General features: G+C 62.2%; 1 protein-coding gene across 2 annotated transcripts in view; it reads left to right on the top strand.

Annotated features, from left to right (window-relative positions):
* Positions 1–25,968, top strand: part of LOC131494413 (ciliary rootlet coiled-coil protein 2-like) — a 58,092-nt gene that overhangs the window by 1,721 nt on the left and 30,403 nt on the right. The window contains exons 2-12 of one of the 2 annotated variants that reach the window (XM_058698788.1): positions 11,055–11,205; positions 12,193–12,341; positions 14,486–14,592; positions 15,969–16,134; positions 20,157–20,260; positions 20,807–21,004; positions 22,404–22,500; positions 22,580–22,669; positions 22,828–23,034; positions 23,353–23,564; positions 25,338–25,520. In XM_058698788.1, coding sequence (XP_058554771.1) covers positions 11,055–11,205; positions 12,193–12,341; positions 14,486–14,592; positions 15,969–16,134; positions 20,157–20,260; positions 20,807–21,004; positions 22,404–22,500; positions 22,580–22,669; positions 22,828–23,034; positions 23,353–23,564; positions 25,338–25,520 — 1,664 coding nt within the window. Of the gene's footprint in view, positions 1–11,054; positions 11,206–12,192; positions 12,342–14,485; positions 14,593–15,968; positions 16,135–20,156; positions 20,261–20,806; positions 21,005–22,403; positions 22,501–22,579; positions 22,670–22,827; positions 23,565–25,337; positions 25,521–25,968 lie in introns of both variants that reach the window. The other variant, XM_058698777.1, reaches the window with a different exon arrangement.

Raw genomic sequence — 25,968 nt, 5'->3', positions numbered from 1 at the left:
CGGAAGGATCCTCCAGCCCCTGGCTGCAGACAGGGAATGAGGGCCCTGGGCAAGGTGTGGCTGGGGGGTGGGGGCCTCATGTGACCAGGCCTGAATGTGCTCCCCACACCCCCTGCAGCCTCTGCAGAGCATCCCAGAGCAGCCCGCCCCTGCCCTCCCGCTCAGAGCTGGGCCCCCAGAGGGAGGGTCCAGACCCAGCGCCGATGGAGAGGGGTGGCACGGGAGAGCCTGGGTGGTGGGTGCCAGAGGGCTGTGATCCTAGACTCGGTCCCCTGAAGAGCTACCAGATTGGTCAGACCCTGTGCCTTCTGGGTTCAGGATTGTGTTGTGTTGTGTTGTTGTGCTGTGTTGTTTTCTTTTTTGAGCAGCAGGCAAAACTTTATTAGATTACAGGATCAGAAAGGAAGAACAGTATGGAAGCTCTCTTTGCAGAGGGGGGGCATTCGGAAGTGAATGCCCCAGTTTAGGTTTCGATCAATGGTAGTTTTCCAGGAATTTGTCTGCGGTACCCAGACTTCCAAATTTACTGACAAAAGTCCTTGCGATATCTTCTTGCTGTCGTTTTGATGTCTGAGGATGTGAAGCGGGGTGGCCACCGGCCCCGACGTTGAGGGGTTTGAGGCCAGGGCTTCGTGTGTGACACCGGGCGGTCCGGACGGGCCACCCTGAAGTGATTCCCCTTTTCCTTTCCTGATCCCAGCCACCTGTCGATCCTTCTTAGGCTATTTCTGTCTGTTTCATTAACGTCGACATCTGCTGTTCCTTTGCTTTCCAGCTCTTTGGGTTTGTTGCTCAGCTAGTTTTTTCAGACGTGTATTTAGCTCATGAATTTGCAGCCTTCTGTTGAGTTTTTTTTTTTAACTTTTAAAGCAAATGTGTTAAAATAGATACATACATATGTACACATAAAGTTTACCATTTTAACCGTGTTTAAGTGTGCAGTTCAGTGGCACCGAGCACATTCACCCTGCTGTGCAACCACCATCTCCAGAACTTTCTCACCTTCTCAAACTGAACCTCTGTCCCCGGAAACACTGACCCCTCAAGCCCTGCCCCTGCCCCCGACGCCCACCCTTCCAGTCTCTGCCTCCATGACTTCGGCCATTCTCGGGCCCTCACAGAAGTGGAGTCCTACGGCACCCCTCCCTCTGTGCGGGTCTGTTTCACGCACAACGTCCTCCGGGTTCAGCCGTGTTGAAGCCGGTGTCAGAACGGGCTTGCCTTTTAAGGCGGAGTCACCGTCCGCTGTGCGGACGGACCACGTGGTGTTTATCTATTCCTACGTTCATGGACAGTCAGGTTGTCTCCACCTTTGGGCAGCCGTGAGTGTGCTGCCCTGAAGACTGACGTGCGCACCTGTTTCGGTGCCCGCCGTCCCTTCTTGTGGAGATGCGCTCAGAAGAGTTGCTGCTGGGCCACATGTGACTCCCTGTTTAACGGGAGGAAACACCGTGCTATTCTCCACAGCGGCTGCACCATTTCACATTCCCACTTGCATTTTTTTTTAATGTTTTATTTATTTTCAAGAGATAGAGCACCAGCAGGGGAGGGACAGAGAGAGGGGGAGACGCAGAATCTAAAGCAGGCTCCAGGCTCCCAGCTGCCGACGCAGAGCCCGACGCGGGGCTCGAACTCGTGAACCACCAGACCACGACCTGAGCCAAAGGCGGACACTTAACCGACTGAGCCACCCAGGTGCCCCCCACGTTCCCACTTTATTTTTCTTCTTTTTTTAAAGGATGCTTTTCATTCTAAACAATGTGTTAGCTGCATCCCATAAATTTTGATATAATAGTTTTCACTGTTATCCAGTTCAAGCTGTTTCCTAATTTCCATTGCAATTTCTTATGCTGTCCATGGCTTATCTAGAGGTGGAAATACCCTGATTTCCAAATATGTGGAGATTTTCAAATTCTTTTCTGCACCTCCTTTGACTACATTGTGCTCAGAGGTATTGTTTTGAACGTCTTAGCGTGGAGAAGCCTCTCGGCATCCGAGCAGAGATAGTGGGAGCTCAGTGGCCTTGGGGGAGGGCTCCATGCTGGAAATGGACATTCAGAGTTGTTGGCATGCGGGTAACCGGTGTGTGTACACAGAAAAGGAGTTGGAGCACCCCCACTCTGGAAGGCCAGAGAGGCAAGAAGGAACCAGCTAAGGAGACCAAGATGGACGGCCAATGAGGCGAGAACAACTGGGAGGAGTGATGTCAGGAGAAGCGTTTCAGGGAGGACATGGTGACCCACATGTTGCCGACAGATCAAGGAACACAGAGACCATGGACCGCTGGGTTTAGCCAACACGGAGGTCGTGGATGATCTTGATTGCAAGGGGCACGTAGAAGCAACAGTTTTCTTACAGAGAGGTGTCGATTAAAACAGTTTGTATCGGTAAGAATGGTCTGATAGAGAGAAAAAAACCACTGATACATAAGAGAGAAGGAAGGATTGCTGGAGCAGTGTGTTAGGTACGTGTGAGAAGATGGGGGGATGGGGTGGGGTTGGCTGGGACAGACGGGCTGGGAAGGGGTGAGATGGGATGGGGTGAGGACGGGAGGGGGTGGGGTGGGTGGGGGAAGAGTGGGAGGGGGCGGGATGGGGTGGGGTAAGAGTCGATGGGGGGATGGGGTGGGATCGGGTGGGATATGACGGGACGAGTGTATAGTTGGCCAACTTTTTTCTCCAAAGGGCCAGATAATTAATATTTTAAGCTTTGCAAACCATAAAGTTTCTGTAGCAACTCCTCAGCTCTGTTATTGGAGCACGAAGGCAGCCATAGACCATATGGAAACCAATGGATTATTCTCCAACAAAACTTTATTTACAAACAAGCGGCAGGCCAGATTTGGCCTACGAGCTACAGCTCGCTGAACTGTGGATTAGAGGACGGATAAAGAGAAGGTTACGTGGGTCGGTGGGTGGAGGGACTGTTATGAGGCTGGTGGGTGCGTGGCCGTGGGTGGCTAGGTGGCAGATTGGAGAATGGCTGCAAGGACATTGCCCACAAAGGGTGGGGAAGACAGTAGATCCCATATTCTAGGAACTGGCCTTTGAGAGGAAAAACATCACAGGATTTGTTTTTCCCCTTGGGACGAGGAATTGCGTGCATATAGAAACGTGCAGACGTCCGTCCTAAGCGTGCGGCTTGACTGAGCCCTCCGCTGGGCTCAGAAGTCCCCCCACCGACACAGGTTAGTCTCGCCTGTTTGTACAGATGGAACCGCGTGTGTGGGTGTGTGTGCTTGTGCACAAGCACACTCTCTGTGCACCACCATACCTTCACCCAGAACGCAGCACGCGGTTATAGCTTGCTCCTCCTTTGCTCTATAGGATCGCATGGTGTGAATATACCGCGCTTTTCTTCCATTTTATTCTCAATGGCCATTTGAGCAGTTTCCACTTTGGCCTAGTAAGAACGGCACTGCCGCGAACATTCTGGCACGTATCTTCGGGGCCCTGTGTATACATTTCCATCCGTGGAAATGCTAGGTCACAGGTTTGCACGTGGTCACCTTTAGTGGATACCGCCGAACGACTCCAAAGAGGTCGCACCAATTTATAACGTGGAACGTGGGAGGGGCTAGTCGCCATACGTCCTTGCCCACGCCCGGCACTCTTGTCATTTTCCTATTTAGCTGTTACGGTGAAGGTACAGTGCCACTGCATTGTGCTTTTACTCATCGTTTACCTGGTAACTAGTGAAGCTTTTACTCATCGTTTGCCTGGTAACTAGTGAAGCTTTTACTCATCGTTTGCCTGGTAACTAGTGAAGCTTTTACTCATCGTTTGCCTGGTAACTAGTGAAGCTTTTACTCATCGTTTACCTGGTAACTAGTGAAGCTGAGCACATTTCTGTATATTTAGGGACCCCCTCGATAGCTTCTTTTGTGAGGTGTGTGCTCTAAAAGCTTGCCCATTTTTCCGTTGAGGTACCCTCTCTTTAAGTTATTATTAAGAAAACCTTTTAATTATTATTTAAAGAGATAATTATCATTAAAATAATTATTATCAAAATAATTTCATTATTATTAATCATTGAGAAAGAGCGAGCACGAGAAGGGGGGAGAGGGGCAGAGGGAGGGAGAGAGAGAATATTAAGCAGGCTGTATACTCAGCATGGACCCCAAGGTGGGGCTCGATCCCACGACCCTGGGATCGTGACCTGAGCCCAAACGAAGAGCCGGACTTTTAACCGACTGAGCCACCCGGGTGCCCCGCTTTTAATTGTTGATGGGAATTTGCTTGTGTAATCTGAAAATGAGTCTCTATGGAATACATTCAGCGCAAATATCTCCTTTTCACTCTTGTAATGGCATCTTCTAATGAGCAGAAGATCATAATTTCGATATAGCTCAATTTACCAATTTTTTCTCTTCCGTGTTAGTGCTTCTTGTGTGTTTAAGAAACACACTTTGCCTCCTCCGAAGTCACAAAGATGTCCTTCTACGCTTTCTTTTCAAAGCTTTTTTGTCATACCTTCGGACGGAAACCTTCAATCCCTTTGGAACCGATCTTTGCGTACGGCGTGAGCTGGAGATCGGTGCACGTTTCCCTCCACGTGAACACCCGGGGGCCTCCCCCACCCCCATTATTGAAAAGCCCACCATCTCCCCCCCGCACAGCCTGTGTCATCTCCGTCGCAAACGAGCTGTGGGTGCATGTCTGTGCGTGTGTACGTGCGTGCGTGTGGACGTGTGGACACGCTTTCAGAGCTCATGACCTCTTCCGCCGGTCAGTTTGTCCTTATACCAGCACCACACTGTCAGAGTCACCGTGGGTTTGTAACGTGTCTTCATTCCGGGGGCACATACCCTCTAGTTTCGTTCTCCCCGGCTGCCTTCGTACTTCTGACTCTTCATTTCCAAGTGGATTTTAGAATCAGTGTGTCAGTTTCTACACGATGAAAACTCTGCTGGGATTGGACTGGGATTCCACCGAACCTACACATTAATTGGAGGAGAACCGACCTCTTTACAATCTTGAGGCTTCCAGTAAATGAACACCACCCATTTCTTCATTTAAGCTTTCTTTCTTTTTCTTCTTTTAATTTTTCTTAACGTTTACTTATTTTTTGAGAGACAGAGACAGAGCATGAGCTGGGGAGGGGACAGAGAGAGAGGGGGAGTCACAGATTCCCAAGCAGGCTCCAGGCTCCGAGCTGTCAGCACAGAGCCCGACGCAGGGCTTGAACTCATGAACCACAAGATCATGACCTGAGCCGAAGTCGGATGCTTAACCAACTGAGCCACCCGGGCGCCCCTAAGTTTTCTTTTCCAATTTTGCTCAGTGTAGTTCTCAATGAAAAGGTCTCGCACACGTTTCGTTATTACGTTTACCTGTAGATATTTGACGTGCCGGGATGCTACTGTCGCTGTGTAAATGGGAACGGCAGGAGAGGCCCTGTGTCCAAGGCTCCTCAGATCTCCAGCCCACAAAGCCACAAAGAACTCTGTCAGCTCCTCTTCCCCCTGAGACAGCCCTGCCCCCAGCCCAGGAGGACCACAGCCCACCCCCAGGGTTCTCACCTCCCCCTAACCTCAGCCCACCTCCCTGACCTCCCTGGTTGCTTGCCTCACCCACTGATGCCCCACTGTGGCCAGTTGCCACAAAGAGGGAGTGCTGGCTCGCGGCACCCCTGCGTCCTTCCCGGAAGGGCGAACTCTGCACCCCTGGATTTTAACTTGTTGAAGACAGTTCCTCCACCCACAGGCTTTGTGGGGCCCCGGGAACGCCCCGGGACACGGGAAACACTTGTGGCAGAATCTCCCATCAAAGAGCGGAGGGGGCACGGTGGAGGGAAGGTGCTGTCGGGAGGTCCAGGAAGCGAGGTGGGCACAGCGATGGAGTCGGGCCACAGCCTCTGAGCAGAGGGAGGGCAGTGTGGTGTCCTAGTTCTGGCGCCGGCTCAGTCATCGGTTGCCTGTGCCTCAGTGTCCTCATCTGTATAATGCGGTGAGACAGACGGTCTCTGGGGCTCCCCAGAACCTGAGAGGGCCCACCCACAGGTCAGGAGCTGGGATGGTTCCAGAGCACCATGGTGTGGCAAGGCCAGTCACTTACCAGGAGCCGAGCCCTGTGCTGTCCCCAAGCAAACCAGGGACAGCGGCACCGGCCCATCTCCAAATCGTCCATCCGTTCGCCCTGCCACAGCCAAGGCCACAGCAGACCTGGTCAGATCAGCCAGCTGGGCCAGTCAGATGGGCCACAGGTCCTCGTTCAGAAACACCGCTTTCCCCACCGCCACCCTAGGGGTCAGGGGGACTGTGGCTCCCCATCCCTCAAGGGGGCATTCAAGGCCTCTGTGGCTTCCTCTCCTGCCTTGTTGCCCCAGCCCCTCACAGACTCTGAGAAGCCACCCCACTGCCTCTGCCTGCACCCTTCCCTCCGCCAGGACACCTGACCCGGGCTCCCTCTGGCTGTTGGACTCTTACTTATTCCCCAAGGTCCAGCTCACCTGCCACCTCCTCCAGAAGTCGGTGTGGGCACGGGGGGCACAGGAACCATAACATCAACAGGCTCCTTGCCCTTCCTGGAGCTCTTTGATACGAGTCATTTTGTCGTTAGTGATTCGTACCTTGGGCTGGGCTTTCAGTCATTCCTGTACTGCCCTGTGTCTGGTTGATGCGAAGCATTGATCGCGCTGGGGGCTCAGGGTGGGGGCACGGAGAGGAATGATAGGTCCTGCCCCTCACTCCCAAATGCCTCGTTCAACGCCTGGCCTGGATCTCCCACTTACTATGAGTTGAGGACCAAAGTGCCAGCCATAGGAAGCATGCCCCTGCTCCTGGGGTGACGCCCAGGGCCCTAGAGGGCTCAGACGCACAGACATCTGAACCGAGCGGGGCTAAGACACAGCACGTCAGGGGCCAGGTGTTAGCCCAGACACAGAGAAGCTCTTTTTCCTACGGAAATGGAGCCTGGCAGGCCAGCGCCCTGGCCAGGGCTCCCCCCGCAGCAGGCCAAGCCACGGAAACATGGCAAGCAGACGTCCGGTAGCTGGACTTGGCTGCAGGCTCTGTCCTCAGACGTGTTCTTCAAGCTGTGCCCGCTCCTGGCGAGGGCCAGCGCCCGCCACCTACGGATGCAGGAAGGCCTGTGGGAGTGCCCGGTGCGGAGAGGCTTGGGGCCGCGCGGGCGTTGGGAAGGTGCTGGGACCCACGGGCTCAGGGCCGGAGCGTGAATGACCTTGAGTGGGCCCCCGGCTTCCTCACGTGGTGGAGGCGAGACGCTGGCCTCTCAGGGCACGGTCAGGGGCGCACACACGTCTGCTAGGAAATCCTCAGTGGTGACCGCCCAGCCCTGCCTCACTGGTGCGGGCTCACCGCTGTCACTTACCTCTCAGCGGGTGGGTGCCCGGCCCTGCACCCTTCCCCTCCCCTGCAGCCCAGCCTCCTGCAGAGCCCCCGGCGGCCACACGGCGGCACTGTGGGAGCTCGGCCGTCAGACCCCGGGGCTGGCCAGTCCACCGCGCACAGGGACCCGGCCGGCTCCTGCACTCCAGCTGGTCACTCGGCCTGCTCCTGCCCCGGGAGGCTGCGGCCTGAGACCCGGTTGAGTTGGGCGCTTCCACTGGACGCTGTCTCTCCCAGGGTGACGTTAATCCGCGCTTCTGGTGCCACTGGGCTCGTTGAACCCACCCTGGTCCATCCAAGGGTCTCCCTGACTTGGGTCCGGGGGAGCCTCATCTTCTTCCATCTAGAAGACGCCGGGTTCCTCTTGCGAATCCTTCGTTCTCTCCCCCTGGGTGACAGGCTGTCTGTCTGCCCATGCCCCCTAGCAGCCTGGACGTTCAGAGGGAGCCACTCGGGGACTTTCTGATGCTGGTCACCAGCAAGAGGAAGTGATGAAATTGCTGTGTGATTTCCATTTCTGACCTACAACACCCCCTGCCCTCCCCAGCCTCCTCCTGACCCACAGACTCCACACCCCACCCTCACAGAACTGTAGCCCCCCGGGGCTCTGGGATGCCCCCTCCCATTTCCCAGATGAGGACCTGAGGCCGTTGACGCCCAGGGTCACGCGGTGCACCGGCCGTGGGGGAACAGGGACCCATTCTCCTAACGGGGAGTCCTGCTCTGATCCAGGGGTGGGGGTAGATAGGTGAGCCCACGGTTCCCCCATCCACACAGCCACAACGGGGAGGGTGACAGTGATGAAGCAGTGACTGCCCCCCTTAGGGCCAAGATCTGCTCCCATGGGCGGTGCCACGCAGGGGCTGTGACCTTGCAGAGGCCCTTAGCCAAGGTTGAGCAGAGCAGGGCACTGGGGGCAGGAGGAAAGGACACGGCTGGGTTCAACTACGAGTCTGAGGTCTTCTGTTAACCAGTGTCCAGCCCTCCGACGGGCTGAGAGTCCCGGGGCGGGAGGCAGGCTTCTGGAAGTCTCCCTGTGCACTGGCTGGACACGCGGACATCCACCCCCACCCCAGGGCCCTGCCACAAATGGCCGGCCAGGAAGGAGGGCCCCTCCGGCCCGCAGAGGAGGCCACCCGCGGGGACCTGCAGGGCCGCAGGTGCCGGCCAGGGGTTGCAGACAGGAAGGTCTTGCGGCGGGAAGGGAGGACCTCTCCGGGCCAGACTCAGGCCGGCCGGGAACGGGCAGCGGGGCGCCGGTGTCCAGCCCGCACGTCCGCGAGGCCCCGGGAAGCATCCGGGCTGGAGACCAGGCCTCTCCTCCCGGCCCCGCCCCCTCCCGTTCCCCTCCCCCTGCCGCGCCCGCCCCCTCCCTGCCTCCTCCCCTTCCCTTCCCCCTGCTGGGCCTGCCCCTTTCCCTCCCTAGGTTTCCACGGGGGCGGGGCGGGGCTGGGCGGGGCTGCCCCCCCACCCCACGGCCCCTCCCCTCCACGAGCCCCCCGCCGCGCCCCCTCCGCTCCAGCTGGGCCTCGGCCCATCGCCGGCACCCGGCCACAGCTGGAACCCATTACGCCCCCAGCGCCTCTCGGGACGTCTCGGCTAATAAGTGACCCTCTGTGAATGTTAGGAATGAGTCAAGTTTATGCCTCGCTGCTGCCTTCCCGTTAGCGGGTGGCGCCTCGGATGCCCGAGGGAGCGGGGGAGGGCGGGGGAGGGCGAAGGGGCAGAGTCGTTCCTGGCCTCGGAGGGAGAGCTTCCTGGAGTTCATGCTCCTTGCAGCGGGGGGGGGGGGGGGGGGGGGGGGGGCCCGGGGCCGGGTCTCGCTACCCCGCTGAGCCTCAGTTTCCCCGCGTGCAAATAAAGGCTTCAGGGCAGACAACGGCTGAGCCCTTTCGGCCGCCTTTCCTCCCAGGAGGACAGGAGGGGCCATTGATGGTCTTGGCACCCTTTCCTTGCTTGGCCCGGAACGGGAAGCAGGCACATCGTCCCCTGCCCCCAAGGCAGGCTTCTCATCTCCCACCCAGAGCAATACTGGAGGGGGTCATCTGGGGGCAATGGTGGGTAAGGGGGCCTCCCCAGGACCCCCCAGCTGACTCAGATTCAAGCACCCCTGAGAAGTAAGGCTCCAGCCTGAAGAAGGGCTGGGCCCCGGGTGAACCAGAAGTGGGGCCCTCACTCCAGCCAGAGGGCACGGAGGTCAGTCCCCGGCATTTGCTCAGTGGCTGCCCAGCAACTGGGCAGCTGTTGGGGATCAGAGCGGGGACTTACCAGGTGTCACTCCGGAGCCCGGGTCTTGGGGTGACTCTTGGCGACCTGGTCCTGATTGAAGAGGCCTCGTGTCTGGGGAGAATTTGAGGTCGTGTGTGCAGAAGAGACCAGACTCTGATCTCAGGAAGAAGGAACGTGGGGGTTGTGGGGGAGAATGTACCAAGGCAGCGGGCTGGGCAGGGCAGGGGTGCACCCAGGAAGCCCTCCAGCCAGGCCCTGAGGTTCAGAGCCAGGTAGACAAGTCTGAACCTGGAGAAGGTCTTCAGGGAGAGCTGGGGGGAGCTCAGAGGAGGGAGGGGACAGGCGGAAGGAGGCTGTTTGGTGGTCATTCACCAGGACCCCGGGCTGGGAGGGAGAGATGGGGAGTCAGGGGGCCAGGAGCAGGGGTCCTGGGAAGCTGGAGGAAAGATGAGTCTGTGCACACGGTGATGAGTTCGAGAGGCCTGGGAATGGGGCAGGGAGTGATAGGAGGACCTGGTTGGCAGCCCTGGAGAGTCGTGGGGAGCAGACATCTGTCTCCAGAACTCCTGGGAAGCATCCGGTGACCTTGTCACATCAAGGCCTCTCATGTCCATAGTGAAGTGCTGTTTCACGGGCCCCTGAACATCCTTCCCATGGGCGGTGCCACAATTAGACATGGCAAGAAGGGCAACCCCAGGCCCTCCCCCAGCTCTGCCCACCTCACGATGCAACGAATCCCCAGGGCCGAGGCAGTGTGCCAGCTCAGAGCCCAAGACCTCCCAACACCAGCCTCTGGGCATCCAGGACCCTGGGATTTCCTGCCCACTGCCAGGCCTCTTCAGAACTCTCCCACGGCAGTCAGCGGCTCTGGACTGGCCAGGGGAGAAGGCCGTCCTCACTACCCTCCCACAGCCCACCCCTCGGTTCCCATCCTGCCCTCTCCCAGGGCCCACCCGCGCCCTTCCCGGTGGGCAGGGTGAAGCCCCAGGCAGCTGGCCATGCCCTAAAGGGAGGCGGGTGGGTGGTCTCAGGTCTTTACCAGTCCTCCCAGCAACCCAGGCCGTGAAGGTGGAGACTGTGTGGGCAGCTGGGTGGGTCGTTGTGTCCCGTGGGCCAGAGCAAGGGCGCCTGCCTGCCAGCGCCCTGCAGAGGCCCACTGGGGACACCCAGCCCTGCCCTCCCAGAGGGGGAGCAGGGCCAGAGGGCAGCGCACAGTGGCCACCGAGGCCAGGTGCTGTCCTGGTCACCGGTGCTCAGGGCACTACCAGGACAAGCGGGTGCCCTCCCACCTTACAGGTAGAGAAACCAGGGCGTGTGCTCTGGATGACAGCCTCACCCAGGCCTCAGGGGCACTTTGCTGCCGCCCTGGGGGAGCTCTGCGGTACCCCCCACTAACTCCGCTGGGCGCGTGGGGCTATTTGGCGGCTGTCCAGGAGACTGCCAGCCCCCGGTGTCTCTCTGGACGGCTGTTTTTCAGAGGCTGGAGGACACCATCTTGAGTCCCATGGCCAGCAGAGAAGACCGGGCACTGACCGTGCGTGGGGAAGCCTGGCCGGCTTTGCCCACCCCTGTGCCCGCCCGAATCCGTGAGATCGTAGCTGGCAGCCTGAGGGACGAACCACACCGAGGTGACGGGAGGTGGCAGGGGTGACGGTGGGGGTGGGGGTGGAGCCACAGAGCCCTGAGCTGGAGGCTGGCTGGGTGTACCGAGCCCCCGCTCAGCTGGCCCCTCCCGGCCTGTCATCATCTTCCAGTGCGATGGGGCACAGAGCCACACCCTGCCACGGGGTCAGCCACGGGGGTCGTGTGTCCGTGCCCACCGTGTGTTTCGCGGCCCTCAAGGACCGTCCGGTGCTGCATTTGTGTTTGTGGCACGTTCGCGACCGCCAGTCTGGACTTCGTCCGTGTTTGTTCTTCATTAGATGCGTGAAAATCCTGAAGGCTGACACTCGGGAGGCACAGGTGCTGAGCAGCCCTGCCCCCGACCTCTGCCCACCCAGCCCGAGGGCCCCCTAGGGCCAGCGCTTTGCAGGAACTGGCTCCAGGCCGGGTCCCCGTGTCACGGCCGCCCAACTGGCCAGGCCACTTGGCCCTACCTAGTGCTTGTGACTCCCTCATGTGTGGGTCCCAAGACCCCTCGCCATAGTGAGGGTCTGTCCCGGTCCCCGAGGGAACCAGTGGTTCACCGGGTATATGTTAAGGAAAAGGAAACTCCACTGTGCACTTAGAAGAGCAACTTCCTACTCGGATGAGATCCGGTTACCCCAGATCAGCAGTTCTCACTGCTTCACAGGGCGTGGGGGGACCCGCTGTGCAGGCCTCGCCCACACCCTCGCTTGAATTGGTTTGGGGCGGTACTGGGGTCAAAGGCAGGAGGTCAGTAGCACGTCCACCAACAGGAGAGGGAGGGAGGCCTCGAGCACGAAGTCCACGTCCCCCACACCGAGGTCTCCCGGGTCAGAACTGGGACCCCTGCTGGAAGATGGGGGCAGGCCAGCAGTGAGAGCCCAGTGGCCGGCCCACAGCCCCACCGTGGAGACAGTGCGCCGTGGCTGAGCAGGTGAGGGGGCCCCGGTCCGGCCCCCCGGGCTGACCTTGGGGCCGCACCTGCGCAGGGCTGCAGGAGCCGCCGGCCGTGTCAGCAGGGGTGCAGGAGGAGAACGAGCGTCTGCAGGAGGAGCTGTCCAGGCTGGGGGAGCTGCTGGCCCAGGCAGACGCAGAGCAGGACGAACTGGCCGGCAGGTACCACGCGGTCAGTGCGCGGGTAAGTGCGTGCGCTAGGCACATGGCAGACGGAGGTGGCAGACTGGCCTGTGGTGAGGCGGTCACCTGTTGGGACTGGCGGCCAGACCGGTGGGACCATCGTCAAGTCTCGGGACACAGAAGGACAGTTCGTCGGCCATGGACACAAACGGCAGACGGGAAAACAGGCTGGAGGCGGGAGGGCGAGAATAGGAGGGGCGTCCAGGCCCCGCTGCCCCCGAAAGTCCCCCCTAGATCTCACAGCCCGGCTGAGGACATTGACTCGTGCCCTGGCCACCTGGGGGATTTGTGGGGGCAGCCTGGTCAGTCCTGAGCCCTCAGCTCCGGCACCTCACCTTTGGGGTCTGCTGACGAATTGGCCCCAACACTCAGACAGAGCTTCTAGAGAATTGGCTCGCCCCCCCCCCCCCACCTCTACCTTTTCCTGACAGCCGAGGCCAGCACAGACCTCAGAGGGCACCTGTGACCCCCTGGGTCCTCCACCTTGGCCCCCTGGGCATCCACAATGCCTGCGGCCACAGCAAGAGACCATTTGGTTGTAAGGTGTGGAGGTGGGGAGGGCCCCCTATTGTGTGGACGGGGAAACCGTGGCGGCTAGGTGAAGAAACTTGCCAGGCCAGACCCTCCTTCCGGTGTCTGCGGCTTCTGAGGCAGGACTGGGCTAGGGATGCTCCGTGTGGGGTGCTCAGAGACCCTGGCATGTCTGGCTCGGCCCCCACCCCTGCAGTTTTCGGAGTCCTCCTTGCCCTGCGTGGCGGGATAGATGACCCCGCTTTCCAGATGTGGAAACTGAGGCTCAGAGCAGGCCAGAGTTGCCCAGGGCCGTGCTGCCAGTGTTGGAGCCGAGACCTGAACCAGGGTCCCGCCCTTTCTCCAGCACGACCAGTGACCGGTGCCAACTGCCCAAGGGCCCCAGGCTGGCCTCGTGTCCTCCGGGATGCCGGGGGCTGCCAGAAATAGGTGGCATCCGCAGCCCCCAGACTAAACACCTGCTCCCACTGCTGCCCCCACCCCTAGCGAGGCCCTCAGGGCAGGACCACGAGGGCCCTCCTCGCCCCCCGTCAGGGCCAGGAGTACATCAGTGAGCTCGCCTGCCCTCCCTGGCGGTCTGTGGCCTCGGCCCAGTCGTGGGGGTGGGGGGCCTTCCTAGCACAGGGTGGGGAGATGTTGGGAACCAGTGGTGGGAATAGAAGCCAGAAATCCTGCGGACAGATTAGTAAGCCTCATGAGTCAGAACTGAACTCCCAGACCCCGCAGCTCGGCGGACATGTCAGGCTCCCGCGGGCATCTCAGCCTCCCCTTGGGCAGGCGCCAGCAGGGGCCAGGCCCCCCTCCGCGTTACCCCCAAGCAGATGGCGGGGTGGGGTGGGGGTCAGGGTGGCGGTGGCACTGCTTGGTGGGCATCTCCATCCCAGTTGGCATCCCCACAGCCCCTGCCCCGGCCTCTTGGCTCCGCTGGGCTCTCCGGCCCGCCCTCGCTCGTCCTACTGGTGGCCTCCAGGCTCTCCCGGCCTTCCCGTAGCTCGGCCCCCCACCAGCCTGCCTGCTCGGCCCGACGGCCCCTCCCCGGACACCCCCAGTGTGCTCTGGGTCAGCACATCCAGGGGCAGCCCCCGGCACCTCCTGTTCCCCTTGGAGCTCTAGGGTCCCCGTGTGCTCGGGCTCCAGCGGGGAGCCAAGAAGGATGCAGACTCTGGGCAGGCCTGGTCCAGCTTAGAGGACTCCCCTCCCCACCAGGCCGCTCAGGGTGGGCGTGGTCCCTGCCACGTGCCGGAGGAGGCACTGGGAACACATTCCAGCACAGGCGGTGGGCACGGCTGGAGGGGCGGGACCCCACACGCACTCTCTCTTAGGGGGGTGACCCCAGGCCTGCTCTGCAATTCAGCCATGCTGCCTGCCCTTTATGAACCGGGCCCCGAGGCCCCCTCCTCAGCCAGCCACGGGCCCTGGGCACGTGGTCAGGTGTGAACGCCCGCCCATCGGACCCACTTTGGGGGGGGGGGGGGCCTGAGCTTCAGCAGACCCAGCCGTACCTGGACCCCAACCCCGCTGGGGCCTGAGGGGAGCCCTCTCTGCCACCTGTGGGAGGGCTCGGTGCCACAGCCGCCCTGCCTGCTTGCGAGGTGGGTCACAGTCGCTCTCCAGCTACAGGCCCGTCTGGAGACCACCGAGGCTCGGCTGCGGAGGTCGGAGCTGGAGCACAGCGCGGACCTGGAGGAGGCCCTGGGCCGTTTGGAGGCCGCTGAGCAGAGGTGAGCTGGGTGGATGCGGCAGCCGGGGCCACAGGGAACTCGGCCATCACCCCCAGAGGCGGCAGACCCCGCTGTGCCTTGGGGCTGTTGGCCAGTCTCTCCCCAGAGTGACTCCAGGTCAAATTTGCCCGTGGGAGGTGGCCACAGGCTTGGGTGGACAGGGCAGGGTGGGCAGAGGGCCGGCCTGCTGTGGGCCTCGGGCGTGGGGTGCGCGCCCCCCAGGTCTGAGGGTCCCCCCGGCCCTGCTCCCCCACGTCTGCCTCCTCCCGGCCCCGACGCCTGCCGAGGCTGCCACTCTGGCGGCTCCCCTGAGCTGACTGTGGCCCGTGGTTGGCACAGCCAGTCCGGGGTCCCTGGGCGTGCTGCCCTCAACCCCACCCTTCTTCACCCTCTGGCCCTGACTCCCAGGCCCCTTAGGTGCCAAGCCACTCTGACGTCATGGTCAGGGGCTCATCCGCCCACTGTCGGCAAGCATGGGTCATGGCCCGGCACCCCCAGGGGTAACCTCAGCCCTCCAGAGGTGGCCCCCGAACCCCCAGGCTCCAGGACACCATCCCCGGAAAGGGAGAACCTGTCTGCACACCGCAGGGAGGGCAGCCAGTGGGGCTGAGCCCCTGAGCACGGCTGCGTCTCCAGACCTGGGGGAGGTTAGGACACGTGTGGACTACTTTCCGTTACTTGCTTTGTCCTCGGGGACTCTGGAAAAAGAAGGAAAGTGCTGGGAAGCATTTGGAAAACCAGTTTTCCAAAAACAGCTCGGGGGGGGGGGGTTGGGGGGGAGGGACGGGGGCGGAGGTGGGAGGTAATAACCCAGGAGGAGGGTGATGCCTGAGTTGCAAAGAGGAACAGAGAAGGTCTTTTCTGTGGCCCGAAGCCTGGCTGGGAGGGCTGGCTCTTGGATACTGGCTCCACCCAGCTCGGCTGCTTTCGTGGAGAAAGGCCTCCAGGGTAACAGGGGGGCTGCCGCCTTCAGGGGATGGGGGGGGCGTGCCTGACCCCCCTCTCTGCATTGCCCTGCCCCTTCCCCCCAGGCCCGTCCCTCAGCTCCCAGCGCTGCCCCTCTGAGCAGTCTGTCTGAGGGCTCCCCTCGGCACGAGGGACGGAGGCGGCCGAGGTGGTACGCTTGTGGACGTGGCCAGGAGAGTCCGCGTGTTGCGGGGGAGGGAGAGCAGGCATCCCAGAGAAGGAGGAGGGGGCCAGGGTGGCACTCAGAAATTGGCCCCAGTTCGGGGAGCCATCGGGGACTCACTGCAGGTGGCCAGTGCCGCTCAGGAGCGGTTGCGGCCTTCGGGCCTGAGCTGGGTCGGCTGGGCCTCAGGGAGCCTTTCTAGAAGCCCCGGGCCGTGGCCGAGCTGCTGTGGTGTCTGCCCGTCCAGGAGCACGGGGCTCTCCCAGGTGAACACCCTTCTGCGGGAACAGCTGGGGCACATGAAGAAGGCCAACGACAGGCTGGCCAAGGAGCTGGCCAGGACGACGGACGGCGTACTCCATCTTCGGAGCCAGCTGGAGCTGAGGGAGGCGCGACGCCGGGCAGAGACACAGGTGCTTTGCCCGCTTCTGCCCGTCGGCAGGGGACACCTGATCTGGTGCTTTGGCTGGCGGTAGGGGGTAGGCAGTGGGGACCAGGACAGGGTGAATTGGCTCCCACTGTGGTTCCCCTCCCACCCCTCCCCCGGGGGCAAGGCCGCCGACCTCCTGCCACACCCTGTTCGGCCTTCGGCTGGGCCCCTGCAGTCTACTTTGTGGGGGACGCTAGGGTAAGGAGACCCTTCCTTGAGAAAAGGCGAGCAGGACCCCAAGAACAGACTTGGAAAGTAGAACAAGGTCACAGGGACACGTCCTGCCCCATTTTTGAGAGAGGTGGTCTCCGGGGGCCCGACTCCTTGCCGTGTCCGGACTGCAAGGGCGGGGGCCACACCATTGCTCCCAGCCCGTGGCCAGGGCCAGCAGGGCCCCCTGCTGTGACCTTGCCCCCTGTCAGTTTTCTGAATCCCTAAGTCCTTCCGGGGGCTCAGGGCACAGTGCTCCAGGCACAGCCTCAGCCGGTGGTCACCAATGGCAAGACCCCTGGCGGGAGCCGGGGCAGATGCCTGACACAGATGATGCCCCCCCCAGGTCTCCCCACAATAGGCTGGTGAGCACTGAGTGAAAAGAGGCCTTCGTGCACTGATGTGTCACTGGACCCGGGCCCTGGAAAGGGGCATGGCCGGGGGCAAGGCAGGCCTCTGTAGCTGCAGCCATCCCTAAAGGGGCACCGGTGTCCCCACGGCCTTCCCCCTGTCCTCTGCAGGCAGGCACCCCTGGCAGGATTCCTCCCAGACGCTGCCTGGAAAACGGCCTCCTCCAGGGAAAGGAGGCCGAGATGGCCCCTGCGGGCCTGGGCCTCAGGCCGACCCTACACAGACATCCCTCCGCAAGCCCCCCGGTCACTGCACCTCCCACCAGGGAGCAGGTGGGGGGCCCCTGTGCCCAGCCCTCTGTGGCTGCTGTTGCCATCAGAGGCTGGGGGTGCCCCCTGCTGCACAGAAGGGGAGGGCGCCAGGCAGGCCACCCCAGGCGTAACCAAGGGTGTGTGTCACTCAGAGGGCCACGTCCATCATCACATCACAGGGAGGAGCTAATGGCAGGACCCCACCCCCCCACCCCTCACCCCCCCACCCCCCACCCCCCCCCCCACCCCCCCCCACCCCCCCCACCCCCCCCACCCCCCGTGAGGCAGGGGGCGTGTTCGAGGCAGCCCCTCCTCCTCTCACTGCCGGCTTGTGACCGCTGAGTGGAAACAAGGCCCCTGGGTCTCAAGTTGGGTTTGTCGAGGGTCTTTATCTCCCCCTCCTCCTCGTCCTTGAAAGGACGTCCCGCTGGTCAGCGGGTGTTTTCTGCCAGTGCTTTAAAGACCCTTTGCCGCCCAGCGCTCAGCTCCAGGCGCCTGTGACTCCGTTGGACTCCTCGCACAGGCGATCTGTCCTCTCCCCTGGCTGCTGGAAGATCCCGCTTTGACTTTGCTGCTCTGCAGTTTTTACTAGCGTGTGTCTATGTGCAGCTTTCTGTTTGTTTATCCTGCCTCGGATTCACCAGGGTTCTGTGTCTTCTGTTATTTTTGGAAAGTAGCGCTTCCTCCTCTGAGCCCTGCCTGTGCTCACGCTCTCTCCTCCCCGACTTGGTGGCTCCGCCCACAGCCATCTGAACCTTCGTGTCTGCTTTCTTTGTGTCACCCTGGCTTATATTCTAGATAATTTCTTCAAATATACCTACTTGGTCAGTAATTTTGTCTTCGGCGTCCAATTTCTGTTAAACCTGCCTGCTTTGCTTAAATCCCAAATACTGTGTTTTTCATCTTTAAGGATTCTGGTTGATTCTTTTCCAAATATCTTACACCTAACTCATGGTCAAGCTCCTGGTTTCCTTGCTGATGCAAATTAAATAGTTATGTTCCAAGCTGTGCCTGATGTTCTGACGTACAAGTTCTTTAAGGTTAGTGCTGTTTCCTTGTGTCTTTGGTGATCTAAAAAAAAATTTCTTAAACCAAAAGCTGCTTATTTTTCTTGCAACTTTGTGAAAGTTCTTCGAAACCTAGAGTGGATGTGGCATCTTCCAGAAAGGATTTCCGTTCACTTCTGACAAGTACCCGGGGCTCTAACAGTCTTTGGACCTGTTAGAATTGAAGCAAATTTTCAACCTGAGTTTTTTTTTTTTAAACCGCCCAGGTTATGTGAATCCAGGTGGCATAAAGGCTGATGTGTGGCTCCAAATCCAGAGGGGAGATTTTTTTCCTTCCTGTCTTACCATTCAGGCTGCTGTCACAGAACACCACAGACCGGGGGTTGGAGAGGGGTGCTATGTTACGCTAACGTTTATCTCTCACGGTTCTGGAAGCAGGAAGGCCACGATCAAGGTGGGAGACGGTTCAGTGTGTGATGCTCCCCGGGTCGGAGATAGCACCTTCTCCCCGTAACCACACACGGTGGAGGGGGCGAGGGAGCGCTCTGGGGCCCTTTTGTAAGGGCACTAACTCCATCATGAGGATGGACCCCAAAAGCCCCACCTCCAAATACAGTCCCACCGGGGATTAGGTTTCCGCATAGGACTTTCAGGGGACACAAGCATTCTGTGTCCCCTGTGCCTTCTCACAGTGCCCTGTGGGCAGGGCTGTGAGCACGTGTGAGTGCGGACGTGTGCACCTGTGTGTCCTGCTCAGTCAGCTCTGGCACACCCTCCAGAGAGATCTCACTCACGAGTGTGGGCAGACTCCACCTCTGGATGGGCCCCACGCTTTCCTCTGCATCCCGAGCCCCTGTGGTCAAGGAGGCACGTTCAAGCTGCTCAGTTTGGCAAGAGGCTGGCTGCCGATGTTCCTCTCAAGTTCCTGACCTCGCCGGTTTCTGGCCTCTGTGCTCCCTAGCGTGTGGGTCAGGGGTCCCTGCCCGAGTGCTCCCTACCACGAGGGCCAGCCCAGCCTGCACTCAGGGAGCTGTGAAGCCTGGAATCTAATGTAGCTAATCGCTGTTATTGGACAGGCCCGTCCAGGCATCCAGTACTGCAAGGCATGTCTGATCCCTGCTCTTTGCTGATCACAATGGGGTTTGGGAAGTGCAGTGCGAGTGCACAGAGGACCCCGGCCCCGGGCACGAAGGGGCTTTCCCTACAGAAGGCATACAGGGCTTGGGTGGGGGGGACCTCAGATGTGGGGTCAGGACAGGGGTTGCAGCAGAGGCTCTGTGAAGGTTGGAGAGTGTGTGGGTCTTGAGAGCTGGGAAAGGTGAGGTCACTCTGTGTCAGGAAGCAGCCAGGCTGCGCTGTGACAGGCAGGGGACAGAGGAGTGTGGGAAAGCACTGGGCATGCGGTGAGCCCTGTGGGGGTCCCGGAAGTCAGCACTCAGGACGCAGCCCAGGGACCAGGGACAGGGAAGGTGGCATGGAGACTCAGGACGCCGGGGCTTCAGCTCAGTTCTCTGAAAGGCTGGTTGGTGCCACTGGTCACACATGGCTCTGCCCGGTTCCCGCTTCCACTCTCCCCTCTTCCCCCGCCCCCCCGCAGTCCTGCTGTAGCCTCCTGCCCCGCCATTACTCCCCATTCACTCTGCCCCGTCTTAGCGGGCGGCTTCCCCACTGTCTCGCCATGCGCTCTGAGTGGTAGAGGCTTCTGTGTCCCTGGACGTGTTGGGGACCCCCGAGAGGGACAGCTGCTGTCCTGGTGCTGGAGGAAGGGGGGAAACCTGGCCTCCCCGCCCCCCCACCTCATGCTGGGAGTGGGGTGGCTGCTGAGGGTCGCCAAGTACCTCCCACCCCGGCGGGGAGACCAGGCTGGGTGAGTCCCAGGTCGGGGCAGGAGCTGGATGCGGCCCCCTCCCCAGGTCCGCGAGGTGGGGGAGTGAGCACTGCCCCCTGGAGCAGGGGATCTGCACCTTTTGGGAAGACGAGCCCCTGGGAAAGGGGGCTGCAGAGCCACAGGTGACATGGGTGTGCTCCCCACAGAGGATCCGGGAGAGGCGGTGTGGAGAGGCCGGTGGGGTTGCAGGCTGCACTCGCCTCGCACGCCTGAGCAGACTCAGGCCTCTTGCTCGCAGATCCGGCGCACACGCTCGGGGGAGTCCCAGGACTTCCTCCTCCTGTGGAGACAGGTCACCGCACTCCGCGTACAGCTGGCCGAGCTGCGCACAACCGCAGAGAGGTAACGCCATAGGGTCCACCGGGCGGTGGGGGAGATGGGGCGTCCGGACCTATCTGGACCTCGCACTGGCCCCACAGGTGCGGTGAACAGGCAGGAGGGGCGGGTGGCGGGGGGAGAAGCAAGAATGGACAGACCAAGATGGACAAGGGTGCAGGGGAGAGAGGACAGCGGGGCAGGCCAGCTGGGGGCCGCCGCAGAGGGGGGAGCTTCAGGGGCCCTGGGATCCCTCCGGCACCTCACACAGGTCTGACCTGGGAGCCTCGAGGTACAAGTCAGCACCCCCATTCGCACAGGGGGAGGCTGAGGGTCAGAGGGCCGGCGTCCTGATGGAGGCAGACAGCCCGCCCGGTCTGGCCTGGCCCGGCCCCTGCTCGCCCTCCCTGGCTGTGACGAGGGGACAGTGCACACCTGGCGGTGGGGGCTTCTCCTGAGGATGGCCGGGGAGGGGGCTGCCATGGTAGAGGGCGGGCCGATGTGACCGGATCCTGCCCTCCCTCCCCCGGACGGTCCCGAGGCTCAGCAGGGGGTGCTGCTCTGGTCTCCCAGGGCTCTCACCGACATGCGCGCGGAGATGGCCAGGACAGCCGGGCGCCTGCAAACGGCCTGCCTGGCCCTGGGCTCCAGGCTGCGGCTGGCGGCCAGCAGTGCGGCGGGCGCCCTGGAGCAGCGGCTGCGGGACCAGGTGCGGGAGACGCTGCAGCTGCAGGGCCGCTGGGACGCAGAGAAGGTGGCGCTCCAGGCCAGGTGGGTGCTGGGGGCCCGAGGGTGGACGGAGGCGGGGGAAGGGCCACCCCGCCCTGTCCTGTCTCCCGGGCGGCTGCCGGTTCTGAGACTCAGGCCCGTGGCCCGTGCACAGCTTTGCCTCCTGATCTGCACCCAGCATCCTGCTTCTCCCACCCTGCTGGCAGCCCAGGGACGGTCCCCAGGTCACTGGGCTCACGCGACCCTAACCCACCCCCCCGAGGCCAAGGTACAGCTCCCGACATCCGAGGGCTTCCGTGAACACTGCAGCGGGCATGTCTCTGCCGTTCCCAGAAGGGAAACTTTTAGGCCTAAGAGCACCTTCCTGCAAAGGGGGGACGCCTGCTTTGAGACAGACTATTTAAGAAGCCGAGGCAGGTGGAGGTGGAGTCTGTGAGTAAGCACAGAAGGTTCTGGACACAGAACACATGTGTGCAGCTCAGAAATCTCTTGAGAGCAGCTTCAGCAGGAAATGGGGGGACAGCTCCCTGGGGAGGCCTCACCTATCGGCCCCAGGGCACAGTTCCACAGAACCGAGGGGTCTGGGGCTCCCTTGGCCACAAACACCTGCCAGGCTGAGGGGAAGAAAGCTGTCCCGCCCTCAGGGGGTGAGTTGAGTGAAACGAACCCTAACTAGCCCCAAAGGAGCGTGATTGCAGGGCCCGGGGATGCCAGATGGCCCAGCTCAGCCTGCAGGGGCAGCTCTGCCGGGCCTGAGTGGAACACCCCAGGACTACAGGAAGGGAGACCCCGGGGCCACAGGAAGGGAGACCCCGGGGCCAAGGAAGTGAGAGCCAGGGGCCACAGGAAGTGAGAGCCAGGGGCCACAGGGAGACCCCGGGGCCACAGGAAGTGAGAGCCACGGGCCACAGGAAGGGAGACCCCAGGGCCACAGGAAAGGAGAGCCGGGGCCCACAGAGGGGAGACCCAGGGGCCACAGAGGGGAGACCCAGGTCTTTGAGAAGAAGGTGGCTCCCGGGCAGGAAGGGACAGTAACATCACCTGCTGTTAGACTTACAGCACTGGACGTGATCCAGGCAGAGGAAGCCGCTGGGCCAAGGGCCCAGAAGTGGCTGCTTGCATCTGTTGTCCCCTATGGACAGGGCAAGGCCTCAGGAAGCCACTGGCCATGAAGCTGGAGGGCAGAGTCAGGGTCAGGGTGAGGCTCTTGAATGCCGAACTCTCATTCTGCGCTTGGCTCCGGAGACAGTGGGGGCCACCGAAGGCTCTAGAGCAGAAGAGAAGCGTCTGATCAGACAAGGGACTAAGGCCCACTCAGACAGAGGCGGCCACAGCACAGGAGGGATCTGGACACCGCCTGGACATCTTCGGGGCCCACGTATGCTCTGGGCTTTGTTCTCTGCTCTGACAACCCCTCCCCCAACGCCCGACTTTTCTCCAGACTCTCTGAGCAGACGCTGCTGGTGGAGAAGCTCACAGAACAAAACTCGAAGAAGGAGAGAACCATCTCTTCCCTCAAAATGGATGTCCAGAAACTGGTGCGTGGGGCTGAGAAGAGGCAGGTGCAGGGCGGGGGTCCACCTGCCGGCCCCACTGAGGAGTCTGCTCCGGCCGCAGGAGTCCCGGCACAGCGGAGGCCAGCGGGCAGCGGACGCTTTGGAGGACCAAGTTGAAGCCCTACAGCGTGTCTTGAAGAGCATCACAGAGGTGCTGGCCCATCTTGGTCCTTCCCGCGGTAAAGCAGAGCATGAACTGTAGGATCCCGATGGTCCCAGCTGAGCCCTGACGTCGCGATCTGGAAGGTCCCCATGTGGCCACAGCCCTGAGCTCTCTCCCCTCCGTCCCTTCCTCTCTGAACCCTGAAGGTGGCCCAGGAAGACGCAGGGTGCCCGGAGCGGGCGTGCAGCGGCGGTCCCGAAGCTCAGGAGGCACAGGGCCAATTGCGGAGGCCCGGGAGCTCTGCGTCCCCCCACCGCGGGGTGTCCCCACTGCGGGCCCACGCCCTGGACGCCCTGCACCCCGCACTGCAGGCTGTGCACGCGGCTATCGAGAGGTGGCGGCTGCTGGAGCAGGTGGGCGGCCTCAGTCCACAGGGGCCCCGGAGGCGAAGCAGTGGCCTGGTTTCCACCAGGCGCAGCTTTGAAACCCAGGCCGGAAGTGCCATTACAGGGCCTGCTGGTGGCTCGCCCTGGGGCCACAGGAAGGGGGACCTGGGTGCCCCAGACGGGAGCCGGGGGTCTTTGAGAGGAAGGGTCTCCGCGTGGCCTGCCCCCAAGCCCTACAGTCCCAGGGAGGGGGTCCCCCTCTTAAGCGCATCTTTTCCGGGGGAGTCTGTGGTCAAGGCCTACGCAGGCCAGAGTGACTCACGCCGCACCCCCTTCTCGGGGCAGGAGCTGCGCCTGCAGCTGGGGTCCTCCCAGGCGGAGGCAGCCAGGCTCCGCGAGCAGCTGTCGGAGGCCCAGCGGGAGCTGCGGGCCGCAAGGAGGCTCCTACAGGAGCGGGTGCAGGAGCAGGTGCGGGAGCCCGAGGACCTCCTGCGCGAGCTGGAGGCGCAGAGCCGCGAGGCACGGCGCTGCAGGGCGTCCAGCGAGCTCTTGCAAAGGTGACCGGAGGGCTGAGCAGGGTGGGCCGGGCAGTGCCAGCCTGGGGGGCCTTCCCCCATAAGGCCTGCCCACAGGCCACAAAGAGGGTCCCATCCCCAGGACAGAAGCTGCTCCTGGCAAGGCCACCTCCCTTGGCCTGGCCTCGTCCCCGCGGCCCTGGGCCTGCTCTGAGTCCCCTTTCCCTCGTCTGGGGCCGTCTGGGCCCTGCCACTGCCCAGGACGCAGCTTCCCGAAGCCCAGGCTGAGCGCGCGCCCTGCCCGTGCTGCTGCCCCCAAAGTGCAGCCTGGCTCCACTTCAACGCGCTCTCCCACCTCCCGTCCCCCCCTGGCCCGCAGGACTCCTGCCAGGGGTCCCACCCATCCTTCAGAAATGGTCCCTACATCCCTGACCCCCTTCTCTCCGCATCGTTGGGGTGGCCTAAGGGCCCCCCTGGCGTGTCCCGTGGATCCGGTGGCCTATGGTGCGGCCGGCTGCGAGGCTTTCTGGATGCTTCCGGGCACGTCTTACTGCCCTGGGGTCGGTGGGAGTGGGGAGGCGTGGGACAGGAATCCCTCGGGGCCTCATGGTCCTGAGTGAGGGGCTAAATGGGGCTTCCCAAATCCACACTCTGCGTGAGCTGGGCTGTGGGAGGCCAGCAGGCTCTGGCTGGAGGAGCTGGGGGGCTTCCAAAGGAGCAGGGCAGGGAGCAGGTAAGGCTGCTTCCACTCTTCACCCCTGGGGGAGTGGGACACCTCCCCGGGGAGGCCCCTTCTCTGTGCAGCCTGACTGCCCTCAGTGCTGGGACAGGAGGTCTGAGGAAAACAGAGCCCCAGCCTTCCTCCAGAGGCACCCAGGGAAAGACCACCAGAGGAGCTGGCCTGGCGGGGTCATGGCGCCACAGGGGGCTGTGGAGGGCTCCCTGGAGGGTGGACGCCTTCCCAGGGGCAGACGGGAGCAGAGGTGGGGAGAGCAGAACCACCCGAGCAGGGTGAGGTTGATGCGGGCCATCACTCCAAGGAGCAGAGGGCTGTGGGGCCCTGGGGGCATTTAGCAGGGGCACAGCCTTCTAAACCCATGGCTTGAAAGGGCTGGTCTGGCTGCTGGGGGCCAAGCTGCAGCATCCGGGGACAGGTGGGCAGGCCAGGGTGGGGCCCCCTGTGTAGGGAGGAGGAGGGGCCAGATCCAAGGGGCACTCGGGAAATGGAAGTTTCAGGGGCCAGGGCCCGAGGGGGAGCAGCTAAGATTCAGATTCCCGGATGACGGGTGGCAGCAGAGAGGGCTCAGGGATGGGTCAGCCAGCGAGCACAGCTTTGCACAGGTGCTAGATCTCAAGGGCCGTGGGCCCCCGTCAGGGCGAGGTGAACAGGACCAGCCGATGTGGAATTTGGGGAGATACCAGGCAGAGGAGGGGTCCCTTCCTTCCAGCTGAGTTCTGCAAGGACTAGCTGAGCTTGGACCGTGGTGGCTGAGGGCTGAGCACAGGACGTACCAGGCAGCAAGACCCCTGATTGCTTTCGGGCCCGCACAACCTCCAGGAGGGGACAGGCCCACCAGGGGCCACCCCAGCATGGCAGGCTGGCTGGGGCTGGAGGCGCTTGGGTCTCTCTCGCTCCCCACCTCTCTTCCCCAGGCTGCTGCCCTGAGCGGCCCCCGGAGTCAGGTGCCCACCTTGCCCTGTCCGTGCTCCTGGCACCCGGCCAAGGCTTGACTACGCCCAGTGAGGGTCCCTCGGCTCCCCTTCCCTGGACCCATGTCCTGGGGCTGCCCCAACCTCTGCCTCCCCTGCTCCCAGAGAGAAAAGGGCTCTGGAAACGGCGGTGGAGGAGATGAGAGGGAAGGCGGCCTGTGCAGACGCAGAGAAGCAGAGGCTGGAAGCCGAGAACACGGAGCTGCACAGGAGCCTCCTGCTGTGGGCAGAACAAAAGGAAGAGCTGGTGCAGCAGGGCGAGCGGGGCCGCCGGGAGCTGGAGACCAGGTGGGCGGGGCCTCGGGGAGCTGGAGACTAGGTGGGCGGGGCCGCGGGGAGCTGGGGACTAGGTGGGCGGGGCCGCGGGGAGCTGGGGACCAGGTGGGCGGGGCCGCGGGGAGCTGGAGACCAGGTGAGCGGGGCCGCGGGGAGCTGGAGACCAGGTGGGCGGGGCCGCGGGGAGCTGGAGACCAGGTGGGCGGGGCCGCGGGGAGCTGGAGACCAGGTGGGCGGGGCCGCGGGGAGCTGGAGACCAGGTGGGCGGGGCCGCGGGGAGCTGGAGACTAGGTGGGCGGGTCTCGGGGAGCTGGGGACCAGGTGGGCGGGGCCGCGGGGAGCTGGGGACCAGGTGGGCGGGGCCGCGGGGAGCTAGAGACCAGGTGGGCGGGGCCGCGGGGAGCTAGAGACCAGGTGGGCGGGGCCGCGGGGAGCTGGGGACCAGGCGGGCTGGGGCGGG

Source organism: Neofelis nebulosa, chromosome 2, assembly GCF_028018385.1.
Source record: "Neofelis nebulosa isolate mNeoNeb1 chromosome 2, mNeoNeb1.pri, whole genome shotgun sequence".
NCBI lineage: Eukaryota > Metazoa > Chordata > Mammalia > Carnivora > Felidae > Neofelis > Neofelis nebulosa.
The sequence above is the reverse complement of the archived record's forward strand: the minus strand, read 5'-3'. Positions and strand labels throughout refer to the sequence as shown.